Source organism: Micropterus dolomieu, linkage group LG11 (genome assembly GCF_021292245.1).
Source record: "Micropterus dolomieu isolate WLL.071019.BEF.003 ecotype Adirondacks linkage group LG11, ASM2129224v1, whole genome shotgun sequence".
Classification (NCBI taxonomy): domain Eukaryota; kingdom Metazoa; phylum Chordata; class Actinopteri; order Centrarchiformes; family Centrarchidae; genus Micropterus; species Micropterus dolomieu.
The window spans coordinates 17,423,853-17,449,478 of NC_060160.1; the positions used below are offsets into that span (position 1 = coordinate 17,423,853).

Below are 25,626 nucleotides of genomic sequence, written 5' to 3' on the forward strand. Positions count from 1 at the left end.
TAGTGATTTCTTTTTTCAACAGTTTTCGGAGTGTACGCAGGGTGCTGAGGTTGAGGAAAAAGAGGAGGGGCGTGGTGGGCGAGAAGCATGGGGGGACGGGGGGGGGGGGGGGGGGGGGGGGGGGGGGGGGGGGGGGGGTCAGGGAAGCCCTGCAGTGACAGACTGTCCCTCTCAGTGCCGGCTGCAGTGACAGCGAGCTGTCCTTAGTGGATGTCGAGGTTTCTGAAGTAGTCAAAGGTTGCCCCCAGGGCCCAGCTTGTCTCCACGTTGTTCACCTTCTTGGCTAGCTGTTGAACAGAGTGACAGGAGGATCTCCATTAAGAAACATGACAACACTAGTCTTCACTATTCAGTGATGTTACATCAACAGAAGCAAACCATTTCCTACAACTACTGTCATACTGATTTGAAAAATACAAGTCTCTGGGAAAAAAACTGTACAGACAGAATATAAAGGTTTTGTCATGTTGCTTTTCAAATCTTGTATCGCTTCGACTTGTTTGTTCACAGTCCATGTGGCTCTGATTTGCGTACCTGCAGCACAGTGCTGTCCTTGAAGCCGAAACCCTCCTTTAACAGACAAGTGATATATGTCATATCCATGCAGAGGAAGGGGCTGATAGCACGGTATTTGGTCATTTTGTTGCACACTGCAAACACAAAAAAGCAACAGCTTTCAGTCATGATTACCACAGGTTTCACATGCCACTGACAAAAAAAGCATTTGACACATGGAGACACCTTGTTGCATGTATTAATGTCTGTATGAACAAAAAAACACCCTTTCTAACTCGTGTGCTACATGATTAAAAGATGACCTTTCAGTTTTGTTTGGATGAATAAACAGGGAGGTGCAAAAAGAGGGTCAGCACAAGGTTGCGGGTGGGTGTTAAACAGCCTAGTACACAGTTTGTGTGTTTCAGTATGTGTCAGCCCCCAGGTGGTGTGTGGCTGTCAGGTGCCCTCCTGCCTGGGCCAGACAGACATCTTCAGCTCAGCTGCCAGCCCAGCCTGAGCCAGACGTGTTCCTTGAGACCATGTGACAGTCTTCTCACAACCTTACATAACACACCGACTTGTTCCTACTTGCTATAAATCTGGTTCTACATGGACATTACAAGTGTCACACACTCGAACTGATAAGCATGGTGGGTACCAGTTAAACATACAAAAACATTTTATAGTGATGTCAACATATATTTACTCTATAATAAACTACATTTGTCTTATAATACATCTCCATAACACATTTTAGCAAATTATCGGTTACATTTTACTGTTGTAATAAATTCAGGATAAGCTGTGGCACAATTGTGCCAAGTGTTTGGGCACAAACAAGGTTTAGTGCTTTTGCTGCTTAGAGCATAGACTGTGCTGTGTGAAGTTTGGTTGAAGAGTGGTTAGACTGATATATATAACTTGTAAGATTGTTGGGTTCAAACACAAGTTTATCCAACCCCAGAGAAGATAACATGTAACTCTTACCTTCCTTGGCTCGCTTCTTAAAATCCCTGACTTCAAGCGCACCACCGCGACTGCCATCTGAGCAGAAAACACAAACATGCAATTTGAATACCTATTTTACGCAAAAGATGATATTTAGCATGGAGGATAATGGCACTGGAAGGTGGCTCTAAGGATCTGTGCCCACTCACCAATGAGGCCAGAATCCACAGCTCTGTCATAGTAGTAGGAGAAAGCGTAGAAGATGCTGCTGCCCTTCACCTCATAGGGCTGGTGCACTATTCCTTTGATTACCTTCATCACCTCATAGTAGCACAGCTTATAGCCTGCGTAGCCTGAAGACAGAGAAAAGGTTAATGTAGTTTTCTCAAAGAATTATTGATATTGGTGGAGTAAACAATGAGTTAAAGGTGCTTGGATGCAGCAATGGTTGGAATGCAACAGGGAGAGCCTCGAGCCTCAGTTTGAGGTTAGCCAGGGGTTGAAACTTGGGACTCACCAGATAACATACAAGGGAAGCCCCAGAACGACAAGTTTCACACAGCCCCCTGGGTATGGTTGGCTCAGTTGTGCCGGCAAAACCATGTGCTGACAAGAGCAGCAGTTGTTGGGCTGTCTATTTTTACCACATAATTGTGAGCAGTCCAGATCAAGCCACTCGTTACACAAAAAAAATAACAACTCGGGGACAAGCCCAGCATCTTTTGGCTACTCGACTGTGGTATGGGAGTGACTGCCTTATTTGTGAAGTTAACTGACAGTTTTCTTTTCGTTTAAATACAAGGTTGACGGCAGTATAATTGTTCAAGAGGGAGGACAGAGAGAGGGGATGACAAAACATGTGTTTGGCGCCAAGGTTAGAGAAACTGCTGCAGATGAATGTTCTCATGCTAGACTGTATTATACTGTACTCTATTGTGTTCCAGAGTTGAGAAAGGAATGCACGGATTGTTGGATCCAAAGCACTGGGAAGGCAATTAAAACCTCAGGGTGCTTTTATCTTACCGTCTGGAATCCCGCTAACTTTGTAGGTGGTTCCTCCAAAAGTCCAATCTTCTCTGAACTTTTTCGGGAGGCAGGAACTAGTGAAGACTTTCCAATCTAGACCTGGGAAAACAAAAACAAGAAACAGTTTGCCATCTCCCAAATGAAAGAATGACATACTGCAAATAGAAAGGTGATAAAATGTACTAAATACTCTACCATCAGCTCCTAGTGCTCCAAGAGTTGCAAGTCGGGCCGCATACAGTCCATTTCCAAGGTAGCTATGTGATGGTGACATACAATTATGATGCGTTTTTAGATAGATGCGCATGTTTAACTCCTCAAAATACTAACACATCAGAAAAATCAAATCCATGCCATCAAATCTATAGAGAATATAACAACTTCTTTGTCTGTTATTTACCTGTGTGTGTAGAGTTGATATGTATAGTTGAAGAGGTTAAATTTGGCAATGTAGCTGGCAGGAGCAGACTGAATAGTTTTCTGTTGGATAAACAATTGTTTAGCAGTGTATTTTTGGTTAAAACCTTTTTTACACTGACTTACAGTATTTAACACATAAAATATTTAATTCACCTTTGACTTGGGCAGGAATGTGATCTGTGTAGATCCTCCGCCCAAATCCAGGATGCCAACTGTCCTCTTTGTGTTGGAGTACAAGTGACCTGTGGCAAATAAACTTAGGATAAAGTGCTATCCATCATCTGTGCAACAAACAGAGCATATTGTGTTATCACTAATTTCCGTTTTATAAGGGTCAGAATGATAAATTTGATGGGGTAGTAGCTGTGTGAAAAATGTAACAAAATATTTCACTGCAGGGCTTCTGTGTACACGGGAGCCTCAAATATGAGCCTCCTGACCACTTACACCATCATAGCAAAACACAAGCAATGTCTTACCTGTAAGGAAGTTCACTGTGACCCAGGCAAGGACTCCTAAAATAGCAGGTGGGTGAAAATGTCTGCATTAGTAAAAGCCTGAGAAGTGATTACAATTGACTTATGCTAAATGTTCACATTTGAATGTGTTCAAGCACAAAGAATAAACTCAGAACTTAATATGACTTCATTAAGCTGATATTAAAGTAGAGAGAGTTGGTGTAACCAACATGCAGGATTCCAGACCAGCCCAGGTAATTACTATTGTCTCAGATGTCAAGTTATTGCGCTCATAAAATGAGGATAATGAATGTCACACACTGTGTGATGAAACATAACATAGTGAGGGTGTCTTAATGAGTGATGTGGAGGATCCCACTAAATTATTGGGCGTGGGGCAGCAACTCACACTGGCATATTTATTTGTCTCAATGAGGTAGTTACAGACCTCTTGTAAAAAGAATTATGAGCAGTATTGTTTGATACATCCTCAGTGAATGAGACAGTTAAGGCACCTGGTCAGACAATCTAATAGAAAACAATATAAAATTTGCATTTTGTATACTATATATAGTACATATTGATTACAGGTCATTCAAAGATAACCTACCTTCTTTTGCCCCATTCATGATGGAAACACTGTTGTTTGGCACAAAGAAAGGGGACTCGTCAAATACCTCTCGAACCTGTGGAATAGATTTATCACCATTTCATTACAATCATCTACTGTTAAAGCAATACAATGACACTATGACTACATGCCCAAATACTCTACTGTTGTTAAGATATAGTATATTCAGGCTCCAGAAGACAAACTGTGCCTGTTCTGCTTTAGAGTGGCAGATAACTCAACCACAAGCATGGCTGGAACAGTAGCCTGGATTTAATACTTTAAATGACAAATATGGTTACTCCACACAACCCCACAACAGCTGTTTTTTGCAGCTAGATAGCCACCAAATGGGCAGACTTGCTGCCTTTTTTTTCAGTGACACTTGTAAGCACTTAGTGGTTTCTCATCCCGCTCCTTGGTGGGACGGGTGGTGTTTGTGCCAAACTGTCTGAGGGCAGAGAGAAAACGTTCCTCACCTCCTTAAGAAGAGCGTTGGCCTTGTCTTCAGGCAGCAGACGGAGACCCGCCGTGGCCTTCAGGACCACCGGTGTCCTCCTCCAATCCTCCTCTGGCACTGTCTTCTTGGCAATCTTCAGCAACTGTCGGATGGTGTTGCCACCCTGCAGAAGAGATGGCAGTTACAGAGGGCCCAATCAGGGGATTGTTCACAAAAACACATTTCACAATCAAACATTTTTTTAGTGATGAACGTCTAAAATATGTCAAAGGTGATTTCACATCAGACAGGAGTGAGCAGCAGTGACAGCATCAGCAGGAGGCATTTTTTTAATTACACAGTGTTAACATCACATGAACCCAACCCAAAGAAAATCCCCAAGGTTTGGTGGTTTGCAGAGAATAAATAACTCTCTAATTTAGCTACATCGTAATTAATATGTGAAGGTGTAAACATGCATGCATACCTCTTCAGGGTTGTCCTTATAAGCAGACAGCCCAGGTTTTACTGCATGGTACAGTTCATGGTCCAGAACTGGCAGCTCAACTAAAAAAAAGAAGTCAGTGAACAGATCATAAACTGGAGCGCAGCACAATATGATATGCAATAAAATAGGAACTCAAGTACACGTAATTGTATATATTTACTCATGACTGCACTTCACCTACATCCCGGTCTGCTTCCTACACAGTTGAGTCAGACAGGCGAAATTAAAAAGTCCACCTCAGCTACTTTTAGAAGCTGTATTGTCCGTGCACTGTGCCGGTACATGTTTGTCCTCTTACACCACACAATGAATGACCTAACAGCAAGCAGACAGAGTGGGAGCCAGCAGCATGTGCAAAGCCCTGCTATTAAAAAGAGAGGGGGGGGAGAGGGGGAGAGAGAGAGAGAGACTGGTATACTTACCAGGGTCTTTCTGGATGAACTTGTAGATGTGGATCCTGCTGCCTGTGCTCCCGGCGTCAAACATGATCCCGTAGAAAACCCGGTTCATGTTGAGAGGGGAGGAGGCTTCAGGCACCGGCTGGTAGACATCAGGTGGATGGTAAGGCTCAGGTGCAGGATGCACGACTTCGGGCACCGGGTGGAAAGCTTCTGGAATGGGGTGGATGACTTCAGGTACCGGGTGGAACACCTCGGGGATATCGGGGTAGGTCGGGACGCCGGGTTGCGATACTTCAGGCACCGGGTTCGAGACCTCAGGGAGGAGGTTTTCCGTGTTGGCGGAGTGCTCACGGTAGCGGTAGAAGTGGGGGACGTAGCGGTGGTGCCGGTAGTAAGTCGCCTCCGCTAAGAGGCTCGCAGCCAGAAGCCACACGGATAAAGTGAGGAGCAGGCTCGGCGTGGCCATTGTTTCCACAGCTGGAGAGGAAGAAAGGAGAGCTGAAGAGAAGAAGAAGCCCTGGTGGATGCTGGAGTAAAAGATTGACAGGGGCCCCCGAAGAGAGAGCAGAGGAGATGGAGAGAGACAGAGTGGGTGCGATGCACACTCAGGACTGTCCGGTCATCTGTTTACAGTATATAAAGACATAAGGGCTTGGCATGGGGCCACACAGAGAGCAGCCATCCACCAATCCTGTGGCGGTCCATCCCAACTCTATCAGGAGTCCCCCCTCCTGTGAGCTGAGCTGGAGACTGACTACCTGCCTACTAAAAAGCATTTTCTTTTTTTCTTCTTAATTTTTTTTCTTGGAAGGAGGAGGAGGAGGATTATTTTTGGTTATGTTTTTTCCCCTCCCCATCTTTACTGGTTATTTTGGAGCCAAAAAGTCCCCTTAGTAAAGGAGAAAGGAGTTTTTAAAGAAGTCCAAATGAATGGCTCACACTGAAATAACCCCAAGAGAAATGGTCTTGGAATACTTTTTATGGGTGTATTTAAGACTTACATAGTGACTTGCCTCAGAAATTCCTTCACCCTGCAACTTTCACAACTTCACAAGTGCTCAAATTTGGCTACTGCTTAAATTGAGTGTGGTGTAAGTTTCTAGGTGGCTTTTAAAAAGGCCTAGTGAAATTAATTACTAAGGTTTTTAAAAGGTAGCAACTTAAACAAAAAATCCAAATGGTTGCACTCATTCTTGGAATTAACCTTTACAATGTAAGTACTTTAGCTTGGGCCCTTGTGGGGAAGATAATAAATTAAACAAAGAAACTCCAACTCCTATTTCAGACTGAACATGTGACTCATTATGTATTGCAGAATGGATTCTGGTTTTGTTGTATTAGGCATTGCCACCTCTACTAAATCATGTTCAGTAGCTGGGTTGAATCATCATGCTTGTATTTAAAAAATCCTTTCAAGCTCCTCGTCATAATCCTACAATAATCGCCACATTAAATCTACTGTAGCCCTTTTACCAACCTTAAAAAAATGCAAATGTGACCTGCACTCCAGCTGGCATAAAATTTAAAAGAATGTTAGCAATCATCTCACTCCCACTCATCCCTGTGTCAACCACAGGCTTTCCAAGGGAAAAATATTTGGGCAGCAAGGCACGTTTCACAAGCGAATGCATGAAAAGCATGAGTGGCTCTTTCTACGCTTTAGGTGGGTGGTTGGCACGGCATCATAAGCCATGCTCTAGTGTATCAGCTAATGCTTTCTCGTGTAATGTTCAGAGTCACTGGCTTTAGTGCAGGATGCAGAGGAATCAAGGATATCCCACAGCAGTGGAGCACAGAGGCACCGCAACTAACATGACCTTACATGAACTGAGATTTGTACTCTGCTGTGATATTCTCCACCTACTTTGTATCAACAGAAAGAGGACAGAGATCTGAAACCGGAGGCGCTGGTAGTCTAGCAATTGAGGCATCCATGGGGAACTGACCCTACCCCAACCCTGACTTAACATGTGCTTATATGAGACTGTTTTACCTCATGCAGCTGGCGACTGAGGCAGAAACCGAGCTGTCAGCCAGCCCAACCAGCAGGGTAAGGGGAGGGCAGAGGTCCTGCAGATGGGCACAAGAGAGTGCGGGAAGTCCACGGAAAGGACAATGTGGGGAGGGTGGGGCTTGGCACCAGTGTTCACCCATCATGCCATTCCACTCCCAGGACACTCGCCTGTGCAAAGCACTGTTCCAACACTGTAATTTGGACTAAAAATATTGGACTTTCTTTCCTCCTTCCTTTTTTCTAAATACTGTGGCTACTTTTTTCAATCCTGCGGCTCACCAGAATGGTCGTTCACCCCTATCAAAGCGTACATGTGCAGGACCTCTCACTGACTTGTGCCCATAGATGTGTTGGTCGCATGTTAACAGTGTGATAATGTGACTAATAAACTCGGGATGGAAATGTCTTATTAGAAATATTAAAGAGGGCATGTTTTGTCTGCCGTGTGTTTTCATTTTGAAATCATTGTTATTTATGTTCTTGCTGTCAATGTTCAGACATATCCTGTGGTTAATGTAGCAATTAATTTGGGTAATGTGCAGTGTCTGGGCAGCTCACCTCAGGCCATTTGAAGCATGAATCACAGCATGTTTCAGTTTTAAACACATCTACTTTTATATTACCATTGTAATGTGATGAAATAGGAACTGCCCTTCAAGTAAAATGTCACATGCATTCAGATTTTACAACAGAAATGTTTAATATAAAAACATTACTAAAAACATCTAACAGAAAATCCGTATGTTGGCAAATCATGTTGGGATGTCATCCAAATGTGCACTGCGACAGTGTGTAAAGTGGCCCCTTACAGCATGACACAGCACATTACAAACAATGTTTTAAACGAGAGGTTGAAGTTTTGGTATTCTGTTTCAAGTTAACTGAAACCGTAAAGCATGAGAAGGGACCCCAGCTTTGTAATCTGCACTGTGCAATATATCATTAATATGCTGCAATGTTACCCTCAGGAATGCCATGTTTGTGGGTGTCCTACCCCAACAAGTCCATTGAAGAGACCCAAACCTTGTCATTACAATTCCAATGATAATGACAGCTTTGAAAGGCTGAGGGTTATTTCAGTTTTCTCTCCTTACTGTCATAGTAATTACCTTTAAATTTAGTCTTCAAACTGTGTTCATGATGCCAGAGCAGAGAGCGACCCTATAAGATTGAGCTCACAGTAGCTACACCCAACACTTTTGCGATATCTACTTTTCTGTTTGATAAATAATTTTCTCTGGACATATTCTGGCCCCTGCAGAAAGCAAAACAAGATAATGGAGCGAATTCAGTGGTTTTGAGCTTGAATTATGACCTGTGCTAACTTTACATTGTTTCTTTTGGATGAGCTTCTTCGAAGATGTAAGCCAACTGCATTTACGTTGATCTTAGTGGTTTTCCCATAACTCCAGCAAAAAACAACTGTGGGGATGGCAGCGAGTAGCACATAGTTCTTTTTAGGACAACATGGACAATACTGCTGACAGGAGCCAGATGTATCTCATGTCATCGTGTGGGAGGAGATCATGTGCAAACAGATCCTGTTTGATAGAGCCCAGCATGAGAAGACTGTAATTACACAACAAGTGACAAATGCAGCCATTTCTGTGTCAGTCCAGAGGCTGTTGAGCACAACAGACATCTGTGTCTTATAAATCTCCCACAGTGATTGGTTGACTAATTGATTAAAAATGTTATTTATGCAGCAGAAACTCACAAGTTGCAACAAAATGTAAAAAAACACAAACAATAGCTGATAATAGATAAATACTAATAAGACAAAGGGTTATGATTAAAGTCCAATAGTATTCTCAAGGTTATTTGTAAGTATTCTGAGATTATTAATCAATTAGTTGACTGACAGAAAATGAATTGGCAACAATCTTAATAATTTGTTAATTGTTAATAGAAACATTTGCTGATTTCATGTCTCAAATGTAAGGATTTGCTGATTGTTAATATCATTGTAATTGACAAAGAAATGTAATTTCTTTGGGTTTTAGACTCTTGGTTTGACATCACTTTGTACTCCTAGAAATTGTGAGGGGCTCACCATTTTCTGATATTTTACAGACTAAACAATGAACTACATTTTTTTCATTATTTATCAATAATGAAAATAATTGTTTGTTGCAGTCTTAATAGCAATTTCTAAAAGGAGATGAAACAATAAGAACATGTACATTATACAACATTTTGATATTTCAGAGGGCTGGTAAAATGTAAGTCAATTTTGAATTAAGTTCAAGTTAAGTGTTGCTATCCCAACGGGACTGAGACGTCCAGTTTATATTTGTATAAAGAGTAAATAGAAGGATATTAGGCAATGACAATGAACATTGTTGGGATATACACTAAGAGGTTTAGTTTTCAGGTTGTCCAAATGTACGTGGATTGTAATGGAGAAATTTAGCCTGGTGTTACTGATAATAATTATAAATAATAAAATGAATGAAAGCTTATTTCTTTTTGTTGGTACCATTATCCTGGTATTATGCACGCTATCTCACAGTCACGTTTTACTGGGACACTGAAATATAACAGAGCCATCGTTAATGTTATTAATAAACCTGTGCTTTGGTGATATTATTAAATCTGTGTGCAGCCATGTTTTCCCCAAAACCGTTTTGTTATTTTGATATTCATTGTACATTTATCCCCAATACTAATCTATGCAATTGAAGTAAAGCACCTACATTATAATACACAGAATATAATAGACTTGCATTAACCATGTACAGAATATTACCAGGCACAATCATTGTACATATTTAGAGTATGTATCTAAATCTATATAGGATATATAGATTTATCTATATTAGATATAACTATCTAAATAGGTGAAGCTGACAGTACACAGGTTACCAGTAATAATGTTGTCTTTACTGAATTTTGAATTCATCTCTTACAAAGATCTTTAGCGAAAACAAAAGTACATAAAACCACAGAATAATAGAACAGGACGGAACTATAAAGAAAGGGGTATCGTGTAACAAATAACAAAGGCATTAAAGAAAAATATTTAAATCTTTACATATTTTAACTGTTTTGATTGCTTTATTAATCTTTAAAACAAAAAAAGTTTCAATTCAATGTTTGATTTCTTTCTTTTCCTCAGTCTATGATATCTTGTGGTAACTGGGGTTTCTTCTTAGACCATTTGCACCTGTGAATGGACCCTGATATTTCCCATATAAGAGGTTCAAAATTTATATGCATGTACAATCAATAAATAATAATGTTGACATGTGCAGTCTGCCAACTTAAACTGTGTCATAAGGTGACTGAAATTCAAGTTTCAGCAAATGTTTTTCATGAAAAAGGATAACAAATGCTAATTCAATACCTTGCATACAAGCCTGCATAAGGCTGTTAAATGTCCATCAGGTTACCAAAGGTCCTGTAGAGACATTTGACCTTTTCCTCGGCTACAGCGTCGCCATGGCAGCAGCACTACACAAACATTCACAGCGGGTTACAGAGCAGCTTGTTAGTAGCCTACTGTAACATCAAAGGGTCGCAGTTCATGTAACTCGGGGTTGTTTTGTGTAGTATTTCAGCAAGAAAACACAACGGTAGTAGCGATGCCGAAGAAGAAACTCGCCAAAGTAAAGAGGACGAAAGCCGGGTAAGTGCCTACATTTGTAACATTTCGCTTCTTTCTTTTTTGCTGCATTGTTTCAAATTCGAAATACGATTTGTATTTTGTCACAGGAAATCAAAGAAAGAAGGCAAACATGAGTCAAAAGCGGACAAAGAGTCGGACATCGAGAAGGCCAAGGCCAATGCTGCCCTCTGGGAGCTGAGGGTGCAGGTCACCGACCAGTCGCTCGTGCAATACCGTGAAGCTTGCCGCAAGTTGGCGCGCGCAAACGAGGAGCTCTCCAACCAACTGTACCGCGCAGAGAAGGACACCATCGATATAACTGGCTTTCTGAAGAGACAAGATGCAGCCAAAGAGGAGAAGGTCAGGGGGGTAGGCCCTATCGTAAATGAACACGATGAATGATGAGCGGTTGTTAACAATCTGCCTTTTAATTTAACAGATCAATATGCTGCAGAAAAGCCTCAAAAGTCAAGACGCACGTGCATATGAAGAGAAAAACAAACTGGTGAGTTCATTTTAAAAACGCAGCCACAAGAAAAGAAATGCAACTTGAGCTTTCATTTGACTTGCAAAACATGCTCAAGCTAGCATGTTCCTACGCAGAATACTGTGCGCAACTTAAACCTGTAGCATGTCAAAAATGTGCTGCGCTGTGTCTTAACAGCTGTCTTGTGTGTAATTATGTTGACATTTATTATTTAAGAAAACAACAGCCAAACAAAGCGACCATAAAACAAAAAAGCAAACCCTCACATTCCGAGTTACATGGTCTAATGTTATTTTAATCTATGTCAGTGGCCACAGGGGAGAGAAGAAAAAAACATAATTTAAAAGTGCTTGGTCGGGAAAGGCCAGTCACACTGTTGCTCTTGATGTGTTAACCATACCTCACATGTCACACAGATCTTTACTCGAAAATACCAGTTTAAGTTACACACACAAAAGGGACTTATTTTGACTCCTTTTATCCCCGCTGACCTCTGCTGCTTATAGTTAAGATCAAGCTATCAAACTGACATGACAAAATTCAAGTGGCTTTGCTAGACAAAAAAGGTACAAAAAAACAGTTTGCTTCTTTTGCTAGCAGCTGTTTTCCATCTACCAGCTCTTACTTCATGCTGGTAAAATGGAGTCCAATAAGCTTCTGAGGAGGAAAAAAGAGGCATGGTCTGGACCAACTTGAAACATCACAGTTTTAGACACATGTATAGAACTGTCACACATGTCCAGTTAGGATCGTGTGGTTGTCTCTAAAGATGTGACTTAAAGGCTGCTCTGCATGGCTCTCTACTCATTGTGAGGTGATAAAATGCTTCATCTTGAAAATTGACTTAGCTAATGGAAACTGCTCCATCAAAGGCACTCGAGGAACACGGATGCCCTTGCTTTTGTCTGAGGGGAGACATGACATGATGAAACGAGCGTTGAGAAGTTCAGTCAGCCAAATAATTATTCCACAGACTTTTCCAAATGCAATTCAAAAACAGATACATGCAACCCTAATCACTTTTAACTTTAAATCAGTAGATATGTTTTAGGAAAGCTGACCAATGGACAAGATCACAGAGAGTGAAAATTGCACATGACGCCAGCTTGCATTAATGCTGTAGATTGGTGCATTGATGTGGATGAATGTATACAGAGTTTTGTGAAGAATAACTATTAGGCATGAAGTTGTAATCAGATGGTTGATAACCTCTCATTTTGTCGTCATGTACATGTTTGCGGGTGTGTGTTTTGCTAGTCTGTCATGACTTTGGTCATTTTGTCACATTTTTTGCTCAGACTGGCTTTTCCACAGTAGCATCTTGAGGTATTTAGCCTGACTGATCTCTGCTGAAGTCGGTTTTGCAAAAAGTATGGCCTGCGTGAACTTTGGTATACAAAAATTCTTCTCTGACTGATACAAGCTGCACTTATTGGAACTTTGCAGCAGCTCTATAGATGAGTGGATGCATTTTGTTTTTACAGTAAGGGCATGTAATTTAATATGTAGAACATATAGAATTCTGTGTATCTAATTATATGATTGGTTTCAACAGGTCAAAGATTATACCATTCAAATCAATGAGATGCAAGAACTGTTCAGAAAGAAGTCCAGTGACTTTAACATGATCCAGGAAGGAATGAATAAAATTAAGGAGTTTCACAAGAGGAAGGCCCAGATGGAGCAGGAGCTCAGTGATGTGAGATTAAAAAAAAACATATAAAATGTTTCTTATAAAGAGTTCTGTCTGTCAGGATGTAAATGCTATTGGTAACCATGACCTTTTTATTTTGTAGATAAGAGAAAACATGGATGTTGCTGAGAAGGAGCACAGGGAAAACCTAAACAAAACTGAGTACAGATTCTTCAAAGAAAAGGTATTGTCAAGTCTAAAAAAATCACCTAAAAATGATCCTTTTGGAAGATAATGACGAGGTGAAATTGCAGTGAAATAGATCTGATTTGAAAATATATCAGTCAAGCAGTTAGAGCTGGCAGTTAGATAATGGCTGATATTGTGCACGGGTGAACATCGAATGAGTTTTGAAAATTTCCGTGCAGGCTCGCCTGGAGAGGGAAGCCGAGCGAACGATAGCCCTGGTAGTGGAGAGGGCCCACAATGAAGCCATTGTGTGAGTGTGTTACCGCTGTCCCTTTACGATCTAATTTTATTCTTCAATCTGCCCTTTGATGTGCTCAGAACGCAAAGAAAAAATAATTTACTCACATTGGTGTTTATGTGTATAAATATATTTAACTAGAACTAATGTTATTTTCTTGACCACACTGATTCACCATGTTCCGATAGTGTACATCACTGAAGCCAACGATCACATCTTTAGCTGCTTCAGGATGTCCTGCAGGGAGGAGAGTGTAACGCGTGTGTGGAAGACCATAGTTTATTACTTTTGAGGCCATACGATGTACATTTCACCTCCGCTATGTTTAGGTATTTTTACAGGTCATAAAACATCAACATTGATACTGGTGTGGTCCTGCCAGTTTGGTCTTTGTGGCAGTAATTAATTTAGCTTTGAACACACTCAGCTTGTCTTTAAAAGTCAAGTACACTGACCCAGTAAATTCAATGTAGGAACCACGAAACTGAGAGCAGAAATGTGTGATATGATCAACACAGTCAGAGCCTTTACCACCTTGACTGATAAACTTCTTTAAATATTTCATAAAGAATTTGTTTTATCCTACTACCTAAAAAATCTTCTTAAATATGTAGAAATGATGTTGGGCATAAAATTAAGATTCATAGAGATGTTTTCATGATTGGAGACACATTTTTTGAATGGCCTTTGTGTTTGTCCTGTGAATTATTTAGGCAGTTGGACGATGCCTCGCGCTCTGTGTTCAAGGAGAACGTCCGTCTCAATGAAGCGCTGAAATATCATATCAAGGAGGCAGAGGACCTGCAGAAATTGACACTTTCATTGACTAAGGAAAATGCCTCTTTGGCACTGGACAAGGTATGTTTGAACCATAGGACAGCAAACAGCAGTGTTACTATTAGGCACCGGCAGTCCTTGGACAGAGACCATTCATTTCCACAAAGTCATTCTCAATCATTTCAGTTATGAAACGCTTGTCAGAGCTGTGCAGAATATACTTCAGGTGGTTTTTCCCTTGTGTTGTTTACTTGTGCTGACCCTGTGTATTTTGCTTGTGGTCTTACTCCTATCCCCCCACCTCCTGACTCCTACCCAGCCTCTCAGTGGTTAGTGGTTATGGTGAGTTTCCACTGGTGTATGGGTTCAAATTTAGTGGCTTCTCCTTTGCAGGTTTCTGGCACTGACTCTTTAAGACAAATAAATATTGGGCACATTAATCTTACCTCTGATGACAGTAAATCAAGGGAGTAAATCCACCTTGTTGAAGCTTTGGCCACTCACTCAGCAGCACAGGCTAGCACACAAATCATTATATGTTCTAGCACCATATTGGCATGAAAATGAAAGGATTTTCCAAAATTAACGCTGTGTCTTCAATTTTACTACTTTGCTCTTCTGTTTACTCACCCAGGAAACATTTGAGTTGATAGTAAAGAAAAATGCAGCTCAGATGGAAGCCCAAAAAGAAGAGCTATCCAAGCTGAGGGCCATGGTAACTTACCTGGAGCAGGCCCTCAAGCTAAAAGCTGGGGAACCTGAGCGAGAGAGGAAGGAGAAGGAGAGGACAGTGGTCAGCATCCAGGCCAGCCAGGTAGAGCTGGAGAAGCTGCAGAAAGTGCTTGCCATGCGGGAGAAGGAATTGGGCCACATCAAGCGGCTAGCGAGCACCATTGTAGAGCAGCGTACAGAGCTGGAGCTGTTCTTCCATGAGGCTCTGGCTCAGGTGAGGCAGGAGATCATGGCCAGCAGGCTGCAATACAAAAAGGAGGCACTACAGGCTTATCGCTGGAGGCTGAGAGACGCCACTGCAGGAAAACTTAAATTTCCACCCATCCGCACCTTTCATAAAAGCCCCCACAGTACCAACTCTGTCCATTCAGACATGGAGGCGGCTGATAGGTGGTAGGTCCCCTTCCCATCATTTCCATGACTTCTACAACTGTGTGTCTTTGTGATATTTTTAATTCTTTATGCTGCTCATCATCAAAGTAACCTTCAGCTCTTAATGGTTCAGCTTAAGTCTATATATGTATAAGTATTTGTACAATAGCAGAGGTTAACTTTCATTATGATTTCATCCACCTGTTTTAAGGACTTATCAACCAGGCAGCAACGTTGAAATCTCAGATCTCACTTGGGAGCAAAAGGAACAAGTGCTCAGGCTTCTCTTTGCTAAAATGAACAGACAAAGGGAAAGGTAATAAAACCTTCCAAAAATTATATTATGTTTGTATTAGCAAAAGACATGCTGGTTTCTTGTTTATTGCTCATTGACTGTCATCCTAAATAATAACGTACAATCCACTAGTAATCCCAGAAAATGGAGTGAAATTTCTAGATCAATTAGCCCTGAAGAACAAAGTGCAGTGACACCAAGCTGTAGTTCGGGCTGAACCTCTGGTGACTCCTCCCTCTTTTTAATGTTTTAAACAGCCATTTTCTCAGCAGAAGAGGATACTATAAAACATAAGTTAGGCTTCAACCAATTTTCTTTTCCATCCAGTTGCTTAAAAAGAATGAAGAAAGAGTCTGGGCACAATAGTAAAAATAGGTCCAGCCGCAGAGTCGTGTGCTTGGAAACAAACATCTGGTCATGTCGATTTGCCTTCAGCCTATTGGCCCCTCTTCACGTGCGCTAGCAGTTTATTTTGTTCTTTGAACACTTGTGGTCAGAGAGCAGCTGGTAACATGATTTTCAGAAAGGAGTGTGCAGGGGATCTGGATGTATGGGGGTATGGCAGGCAAGAGGAGATATATATTCATGTTAACAGTGGTCTGGCACCTAGTCCAGCAAAATAACACAGAATATTTAGCAACTCAAGTCAGTTAGCAGCATCCAAATCCATGTGCATTGTGTAACCGCTTTCCAAGACAGTGGGCTAAAACATGCCTTTTCACTATGAATTTCTGTATTTAACTGCAACGCTGCATTTTCCTGATAGGAACGCCAGGGAACATCCGGCTTTGTCGGACTCCTCTGAGAAGAAGAGCCTTTCTGAAAGCGATGCTGCCGGGTAAGACACTGAAGGAATGTATGAGAGTAAAAGTTGTTCCTCGTCCTTGCAATTACAAAGCCTGTGCAGATGTTTTGGTCCCACATTCCATGTTTAGCTGAAAAAGCATTGGCTGTGAGAACACAAGTGCCTACATATGATTTATCAGACAGTTGCATTTCAGCGTTGCATAATGATGACTGTCTTCCAAAATTAGAGAGGAGCTATCCCAGGCGACCTTCATCACCCAGGCGCCTGAGCCCGCTTTGCCCTCGAACCCGAAGAGCCTACCGGATATACATACCACATGACCTCCGTGTGGCCTCTACATGTTACATCACACTGTGGATTGTTTGCCTCTGTGTCATTCATGTGTATAGTAGAATACAGGATGTTTGTTTACTCATTATAAATATCTTACTGTGCATATGGCGTGTGAGTGTTCTTTCATACATGAAGCTTGTTTGAATTCTGTCACAACCCATTTTAAAGGATCTGCTCCTTCAAGACAAAACTATTTTTTGTGCCGATACCAAAATATGCACCAGAGTAGATATACAAGATCTCCAAACAGTCGTTGGCTGGAGGGGCAGTGGAATACAATACAGTGTGTCCATGCAACCTCCATTCATGGAGATTATACACACACCTCACTGTAAACACACAAGAGTTTCAATACTGGTGTATTTGAGGAAATGACATTGATCCAGTAACATTGCCTCAGCTGTACAGTTTGCTTTGTTAAAATCTTGGCCACAGTGGTTTACAGTTGAGTACATAGTATCTTTACATACACATCTAATGTAAAAGTCTTAAACAGTATTATGTAATAAATTGCATTATGAACTATTCACATTGAACATACAAGTCTGTTTTGCATGTGGAAGAAGGGTGTCTGGGTTTTTATCAGAATGAACAGCAGCGCTTGGATGGAGTATTTAGCGTCCCATTGTAGGCATGGTGACAGCAGGACTTTTCAAGGTGGCATCTTCAGCTTTCCATTGCGAGGTCACAGTTTTGGTCTGTGTGTAGAACTGGATGCCCTGGAGAGAAAAAATAAAGACCATTTACATCAAAATGTAAACTGCTCCATCTATGTTTTTCTCATACCTGTCACAATAAGATGTGTATGTTTATTTCATACTTGTTTTCCATAGAAGTTCATGTCCCCTCTGAAGGATCCTCTTGATCCAGTGAAGGAGAACATGGGCAGTGGAACAGGGATGGGGACATTGACTCCAACCTGCAAAAACAAGTATTTTCCCTTTCATTTCTATAAGTGCAAGCTTTGTAAAACAATCACACAGGATCCTAAATTGCTAGGATGCGCAAGATGCAGCTGATGAGAGATGTGGTATATCCATGCTGTTTAAAAAAACAATCTTACATGATCGCACTAAACAAAAGCTAAACCAGCAGCGTATATTTGGCGTTTTCAAAGCACAGCATGCACTTATGAAAGAGAAGAAAAACTAAATAAAACATTTTGTTATGAAGGGAATAGAGGCATGGCATGGTTGATTTAGAATGTTTGAAACAGCAGGAATAAGTGTGGACACACTAAGGCCTTTTGGCGAAGGTGCAGGGAGAAAAAAAAAAGGAAAAGGCAGATGTTTGTTGCATCGAGGTTTGGAGAGGAGTACAGCACATGGCCTGCACAGCATTCCCCGACATGTGAACAGCAAACACAGGACATAACTAAGGCTCCACAGGCAAACAAACAGGGTAAAGTCTGTCCATGTTCATGCTTAAACGTTGAACAGGACCCCAGGAATCCCTTTTCGTTTAATTTAAGATTTTCCTCCTCGAATATTACCTGGAAAAATGTTTCTATGTCCCCCTGTTTTCATTTAACGGACACATATTTGCTGTAGCTATTTGTAGTCTTGACTGGTGGGGAAGTGGAGGGAAGGGGGTTGCCGAATGTGTTTATTTTAGGTTAGGGGTAAACAAGGCTATACTTAACATAGAAAATAATAGTTTTTTTAATGTGTGTGAAGGTTTTCAAACAGAAATGTAATGTGCTCCCTGCTTGCGATGCTGTGCAGACATGACAGAGGGATGTGAATGTCTCCTTTCTCCCAAAACAGGGGAACACATTTGGAGGCTGCAGCCACTCACCTGGCCCACGTCCACCTCGTGAGTATATTTGCGTGCAGTGGCGCCATTTGTGGTGAAGATGGCTGTACCGTTGCCATAGGGGTTCCTGTTGACCAAACTGATGGCATCATCCAATGTGTCTGCCTCCAGGATGACCAACACCGGCCCAAAGATCTCTTCAGTGTAGCACTTCATCGCAGGCTGTGAGAGCACAAAAGGAGAAAGTTGGTCTTAAAAGCAGTTCTTAACTCGGATGAACACGCACTTAAAGATATGAAACGTACGTACTGTGACATTGGCGATGATGGTGGGACCTACAAAGTTGCCATTCTCGTAACCCTTGACCTTGACGTTTCGGCCATCCAGGAGCAGCTTAGCTCCCTCATCCACACCACTCTGGACCAGACTGCAGACTCTCTCCTTGGCCTGGGGAGAGATCAGAGGCCCCACGTCTGCACCAGGCTGGTCTCCTAGCAGGGCCCCATAAACAACCAGCTATAAGGTTACATAGTGTGGCACTCGCATGATGTGAGCACATTAAGGGCACCGACATTCAAATGCGTCTTTTTCCACAAACACGCAAAAGCCAGGACGAGGGGCACCCTGAGGCACTCCCTCAAAAACGGATACTTACGGGTTTCCTGTGTACCACACAAATTAGAGTCCATATCACTGCAAACAGGGAGAATTCCTCCATTTATTCCACATCAACTTCCTTTCTCAAAGGATTTGATGCTCTGAACCGCTATTTAGGTCTGGGCCGCAGATCTGGCCACAAATTTGCAGCATGGCTGACTCAACTAGCCCTCTCTCCCAGCTGACTCCGATGTAAAGTTACAACAGGGTAAAAGTCAAGAGGTGTGGTTAGGGCGGCTTGGGTGGCCCCGAGATGACTAAAACTAAGGCCCTCGGGGGCTCAGGAGAGGCCAGAGGTGAAGGGCGGAGTGACAAGGCGTGGTACCTGCGTTCACGCGCAGAGCCTTGGAACGCTCCACCAGCTCTGGCAGCCAACTCCGCGCCTCGCCCACCAGGATGGCTGTGGACAGAGCCATGCAGCGCTGTCCTGCTGCCCCAAACGCTGCACCCACAAGCTGGTTCAGAGTGTTCTCCTTGTTGGCATCAGGCATCACCACACCATGGTTCTTGGCTCCCTACAGTACATGACAAGTGGTTAGCCTTCTGCTGTTTAAACTCCACATTACAGCATCTGGTTAGTCACAAGTGAGAACATAATATCAGGGAATTGTATACAAATATATGTACAAGTTGTAGAGAGTAAATTAATTCCACATTTAAGGCCATATGGAATTTATGGACACTAATTAAGATAAATAGATGGAACATTTACAATTCAAAATTCAGTCTGGCTCTTCAACAGTAATGCACAGCTGCAATCTCTGCTTTGCACCTCATCTCATCTGCTCAGCTGGCAGTGAGGCAGGTCGAAGACGCAACAAGAATACGTTGGCCAATGCTGCCACCTTCTGGACATTTACAGCAGGTATCTATTATACCAGTGTTGCAATTATCATTTGATACTCACCATATTCGACTGGACCCTCTTGCCATTTTTAGAGCCCCTCTCATAAATATACTCCCCAGCTTGGTTTGAGCCAACAAAGCTGATTGCCTTGATGGCCGGATGGTCACAGATGAAATTCACAGCTGTGGCAGAAAGACAATCAAATAAACTTTATTAACTTATACGATATCCTTTAATCAAACAGTAATTAATAACTACAGACATTTCAAAGACTGTGTGGTAAGCATTACAGAATAATATCAAGCAATGATCCCAATGCTGAAATAAGTCAATTACGATTTTGAATTGTCGTTTGTCTAAATGCTAATCAGTTATGAGGCAACAATAATGCCAAGATTACACCATTACAATTTGTGATCAGCTACACTTTTAATTTTTGTCATATTCATCAATGTACCAAAAAAATAAGGACAAAGAAAAGAGCAAATCTTTGAAGAAAGTGGATGTAAGCAAATGTTTGGTATTTTCTCTTGAAAAATTACTAAAGCCAATAATCATTTGTGAAAATATTTGCTGATTAACTTTCTGTTGACTTTTGACTTGAGTGTTAAACTAAAAAGGAATAGCTAAAAACTGATATTATTTTGCCACACATACAGTGGGGAGAACAAGTATTTGATACACTGCTGATTTTGATACATCAGAAAAGCAGAACTTAATATTTGGTACAGAAACCTTTGTTTGCAGTTACAGAGATCATATGTTTCCTGTAGTTCTCGACCAGGTTTGCACACATTGCAGCAGGGATTTTGGCCCACTCCTCCATACAGACCTTCTCCAGATCCTTCAGGTTTCGGGGCTGTCGCTGGGCAAGACGGACATTCAGCACCCTCCAAAGATTTTCTATTGGGTTCAGGTCTGGAGACTGGCTAGGTCACTCCAGGACCTTGAGATGCTTCTTACGGAGCCACTCTTTAGTTGCCCTGGCTGTGTGTTTCAGGTCGTTGTCATGCTGGAAGACCCAGCCACGACCCATCTTCAATGCTCTTACTGAGGGAAGGCGGTTGTTGGCCAAGATCTCGCGATACATGGCCCCATCCATCCTCCCCTCACTACGGTGCGGTCATCCTGTCCCCTTTGCAGAAAAGCATCCCCAAAGAATGATGTTTCCACCTCCATGCTTCACGGTTGGGATGGTGTTCTTGGGGTTGTACTCATCCTTCTTCTTCCTCCAAACACGGCGAGTGGAGTTTAGACCATAAAGCTCTATTTTTGTCTCATCAGACCACATGACCTTCTCCCATTCCTCCTCTGGATCATCCAGATGGTCATTGGCAAACTTGAGACGGGCCTGGACATACGCTGGCTTGAGCAGGGGGATCTTGTGTGCTGCAGGATTTTAATCCATGACGGCGTAGTGTGTTACTAATGGTTTTCTTTGAGACTGTGGTCCCAGCTCTCTTCAGGTCATTGACCAGGTCCTGCCATGTAGTTCTGGGATGATCCCTCACCTTCCTCACAATCACTGATGCCCCACGAGGTGAGATCTTGCATTGACCGTCATCTTGAACTTCTTCCATTTTCTAATAATTGCGCCAACAGTTGTTGCCTTCTCACCAAGCTGCTTGCCTATTGTCCTGTAGCCCATCCCAGCCTTGTGCAGGTCTACAATTTTACAGCTCTCTGGTCTTGGCCATTGTGGAGAGGTGGGAGTCTGTTTGATTAAGTGTGCGGACAGGTGTCGAGGTAAAGAGTTCAAACAAGTGCAGTTAATACAGGTAATGAGTGGAGAACAGGAGGGCTTCTTAAAGAAGAACTAACAGGTCTGTGAGAGCCGGAATTCTTACTGGTTGGTAGGTGACCAAATACTTATGTCAAGCAATAAAATGCAAATTAATTATTTAAAAATCATACAATGTGATTTTCTGGATTTTTGCTTTAGATTCCGTCTCTCACAGTTGAAGTGTACCTATGATAAAAATTACAGACTCTACATGCTTTGTAAGTAGGAAAACCTGCAAAATCAGCAGTGTATCAAATACTTGTTCTCCCCACTCTAAAAGATCTTTTCTTTACCAGTTCTTGTAAGTAAAAATACCTCAGGAATTTTGTTGTTTAGTGGTAGCTTAAGAGGGTAGCCATTTATGAGTCTGTTTGATTTGGGAAACTGATTTTTTTTGATCAGCACAGAGGGAGCAGATGCAGGAGATCAGTCACTGTGTCACAAGACCTAGACATATCTGACCAATATTCATTTTGATGTTTAATGTGCATTAATTTCAGACCCTGGCATCCTGCATTTCAGGTCATCAAGCGGTCCAGATAATCGTGGTAAACACAGTTTCTGTATCCACACTACAGATTAGGTTCAGAGACAAAGCAGAATGTTGTGACAGTGATGGCTAAAGGTTCCCAGAGACCAACTCTTACCAGCGTGTTGGCCGTGGATGATGTTGAGCGCCCCGTCTGGTGCACCGGCATCCTGCAGCATCTTGGCCAGTAGCATGGCGCAGGTTGGCACCCGCTCTGAGGGCTTCAACAAGTAGGTGTTGCCGCACACCATGCCCATGGGGAACATCCACAGAGGGATCATGGCAGGGAAGTTGAAAGGCGCGATCCCAGCACACACCCCAAGGGGCAGGCGGAAAGTGTAGGTGTCCATGTCCTTGGTGATGGAGGGCAGAGTTTCACCGAGCATCAGAGAGGTGATGCTGCAGGCGTGCTCCACAACCTCTGCAAAGAAAAGACATGAACAGATCATGCAACACATAAGTTCATTTGTTTTTGTTTCTTTTTGCAGATATTTTTATATATTCTATATATTTATAATAATCCTATCTGAGTCAGATTCAGTCAATTATATGTAATTGCACATAGACAAGTTGTCATTGTTTGAGTGTGCCGACTTTGTGTGGAAGCGAGACTGTCTGTGGTGGGAAACCTCTACAAAAAGAGACAATTAGGCTTCTCATTTCATCTCTAAGATTGTGTGTTTAATTTGTTTTGACGAGTGTTAACATCTTTAAAGACAAAATGTACTTTTAGAATTACAATCTGTGTTGGTGATATGAGTGGGGAAAGAAAGCTAAATCAGATTTTTATATCACCTTCAAAAAATTGTTCCTCCCTTCCCAAGATGTAGGGGAAAGGTAAAAATACCAGTCAATAAGATCTAAACTTTCTCCAATGCAAAGTGATCAGTAAAATTATACCAGGGAAGTAACCCAGCTACTGTAAGAATATTCAAGAGCAAGAACATGTTTTCAGAACAAACTACACTAAATGACTTGGCAAGGTGGATATTTCACAGTGCAGCAATAATACAATCATTTAAAGAGCTCACGAAGAAAACCGCCCTTTGTTCTGGTTTACCCAGATACAGAAGCTAGTATAACAGTATTATGTATGGTATATCATTAACTATTCCTGTAACCACGAAGTAAAAGTCTGCATAACATGCAAATGTTTACCAATTTGTGCCCTTTGTAAAGGTATGTGTGTGCACCTTTGTGAGTGAGATAAACTTACGCAATCCTCTGAATACATCCCCCTCTGCATCTGCAAGGGTCTTGCCCTGTTCCACTGTGATGGCTTTGGCAAGTTCTTTCTGAAACACAAAGATGATACTCATGTCATTCCTTTGTTTTGTAGCTTTTTTTTTTTACATTACAGGAATCCTTGCTGCCCTCCACAACAAGCTTAACAGTGCTAAATAGTAAACTCTTGTGTTCAGTTGCACCTTATACTTTTCAGACCCTTTGACTTACAATGTTGTCCTTGATAAGCTGCTGATAGCGCAGAAAGACCTGCTGCCGTGCCAAGATGGACGTCTCGGACCAGGAGCGAAAGGCTCTGGAGCACGAGTCCACAGCAGCCAACATCTCCTCCTGCGTGGCTTTGGGTACACGGGAGATCACCTCGTTGGTAGCCTGCAGAGGAGGGGGGAGAAAAAAAAGGAGAAAAATGCACATTTATTAGCTAAAGATTAATTAGTTTGTTTGAGTTTCAGATACAAATGACAGGATTTCCACAATAAATCATCAAGGAAACATCTATGCTTGTTATGTTATGACTTCCAGGTGGAGCTGAGGTTTAAGTCACATTTCATCGGCGATCATCATTTTGTATTAATGTACACTTGATTTTAATTCTGATGTGTCAATACTCGACAAAAGTACTGTGAATCAGCTCATACCACAAATCCAAATACATTTTGGATTTTAGACCAATTTCAAAACTGCCTTTTATTGCAAAGATTCTAGAAAGAATTGTCCAAACAGCTGCTCACTGTACTGGAAAATAAAAAATTATTTGAAAAGTTTCATACTGGTTTTAGGAAGTACCACAGCACTGAGACTGCCCTGCTTAAAGTCACCAGTGACCTTTTAATGTCTGCTGATGAAGGTATGTGCTCAGTCCTGGTACTCCTGTACCTTAGCGCTGCTTTTGACACCATCATGTTAGATAGACTGAGGCACTGGGTGGGGATCTCTGGTACTGCCCTGGAATGGTTTTCATCCTACCTGTCAAATAGGAAGTTTTGTGTGTCTGAAAACAACTATGTCTCCTCATTCTGTCCAGTTAAATATGGTGTGCCTCAGGGGTCGGTCTTAGGACCCATTTTGTTTTCCTTGTATCTGCTTCCCCTTGGACATATTATCCATAAACATGGCATTTTTCATATTTATGCTGATGACACACAAATATACTTGCCTGTCAGATCCACAGACCCTGGAATGCTGAGTTCACTTAACAACTGCCTTTGTGAAGTTAAAAAATGGATGGCAAATAATTTTCTCCAGCTGGTCATTGGGTCTCAGCAGATGGCAAATCAAATACTGCCATCTGCTGGTTCCCTAGTAAATCACATTAAGCCTGTGGCAAAGAACCTTGGTGTTTGGTTTGATAGTAATTTAAATTTCGAGCAGCACACCACAAAGCTTGTTCAATCATGTTTTTATCAACTTAGAAATATAGCTAAAATTCGATCTATGTTAACTTTTAAGGACACCAAGACCATTTTACACGCCTTCATCTCACCACGCCTGGATTATTGCAACAGCCTTTTCACCTGTTTAACCCAAAAATCTATTGATCGACTCCAGACTGTCCAGAACTCAGCTGCCAGGCTTTTAACCAGAACAAAGAAATATGACCACATTACTCCTATTTTAGCTTCATTACACTGGCTCCCAGTATGTTTTAGAATTGACTTTAAAATTCTATTGATCACTTTTAAAGCTCTTCATGGTCTCTCGCCTTGTTATATTTCTGACCTTTTAGTCCCATACGCACCAGCACGTACCTTGAGATCCTCGGGCAGAGGTCTGTTGTCTGTTCCAGAGTCTCGACTGAAAACTAAAGGGGACAGAGCGTTTGCTGTCAGGGCCCCGAGGCTCTGGAACAGCCTGCCCGAGGAAATCAGGTCGGCTGAGTCAGTGAACTCTTTTAAGTCCCTTCTTAAAACATACTTTTATAGGAGAGCCTTTCCCGATCTTATTTGACTTTATTTTA

The 25,626-nt window shown here is 41.9% G+C and overlaps 3 protein-coding genes across 3 annotated transcripts in view; 1 reads left to right on the forward strand and 2 right to left on the reverse strand.

Annotated features, from left to right (window-relative positions):
* entpd5a (ectonucleoside triphosphate diphosphohydrolase 5a) overlaps positions 1-5,913 on the reverse strand; it is a 7,214-nt gene extending 1,301 nt beyond the window's left edge. The window contains exons 1-13 of the mRNA XM_046061887.1: positions 5,330-5,913; positions 4,887-4,966; positions 4,440-4,583; positions 3,961-4,036; positions 3,372-3,407; positions 3,046-3,134; positions 2,873-2,952; positions 2,668-2,729; positions 2,470-2,571; positions 1,656-1,799; positions 1,486-1,542; positions 535-650; positions 139-287 (exon numbers count right to left, since the gene is read on the reverse strand). Of these exons, the coding sequence (XP_045917843.1) occupies positions 204-287; positions 535-650; positions 1,486-1,542; positions 1,656-1,799; positions 2,470-2,571; positions 2,668-2,729; positions 2,873-2,952; positions 3,046-3,134; positions 3,372-3,407; positions 3,961-4,036; positions 4,440-4,583; positions 4,887-4,966; positions 5,330-5,774 (1,515 nt within the window). The 5' untranslated portion in view covers positions 5,775-5,913 and the 3' untranslated portion in view covers positions 139-203. The remainder of the gene's footprint in view (positions 1-138; positions 288-534; positions 651-1,485; positions 1,543-1,655; positions 1,800-2,469; positions 2,572-2,667; positions 2,730-2,872; positions 2,953-3,045; positions 3,135-3,371; positions 3,408-3,960; positions 4,037-4,439; positions 4,584-4,886; positions 4,967-5,329) is intronic.
* Positions 5,914-10,761: 4,848 nt separating this feature from the next.
* si:ch211-163l21.10 (basal body-orientation factor 1) lies at positions 10,762-16,956 on the forward strand. The gene is made up of 11 exons (XM_046062605.1): positions 10,762-10,950; positions 11,037-11,289; positions 11,369-11,434; positions 12,972-13,115; positions 13,213-13,293; positions 13,478-13,548; positions 14,250-14,394; positions 14,948-15,438; positions 15,629-15,733; positions 16,479-16,550; positions 16,747-16,956. The coding sequence occupies exons 1-11, from the start codon at positions 10,907-10,909 to the stop codon at positions 16,838-16,840; spliced, it is 1,566 nt and encodes a 521-aa protein (XP_045918561.1). The 5' UTR covers positions 10,762-10,906; the 3' UTR covers positions 16,841-16,956.
* A 238-nt stretch (positions 16,957-17,194) lies between these two features.
* Positions 17,195-25,626, reverse strand: part of aldh6a1 (aldehyde dehydrogenase 6 family, member A1) — a 10,781-nt gene continuing 2,349 nt past the window's right edge. The window contains exons 4-12 of the mRNA XM_046062604.1: positions 23,880-24,041; positions 23,641-23,719; positions 22,543-22,845; positions 20,173-20,294; positions 19,591-19,780; positions 18,918-19,099; positions 18,651-18,830; positions 17,674-17,772; positions 17,195-17,572 (exon numbers count right to left, since the gene is read on the reverse strand). Coding sequence (XP_045918560.1) covers positions 17,468-17,572; positions 17,674-17,772; positions 18,651-18,830; positions 18,918-19,099; positions 19,591-19,780; positions 20,173-20,294; positions 22,543-22,845; positions 23,641-23,719; positions 23,880-24,041 — 1,422 coding nt within the window. The 3' untranslated portion in view covers positions 17,195-17,467. The remainder of the gene's footprint in view (positions 17,573-17,673; positions 17,773-18,650; positions 18,831-18,917; positions 19,100-19,590; positions 19,781-20,172; positions 20,295-22,542; positions 22,846-23,640; positions 23,720-23,879; positions 24,042-25,626) is intronic.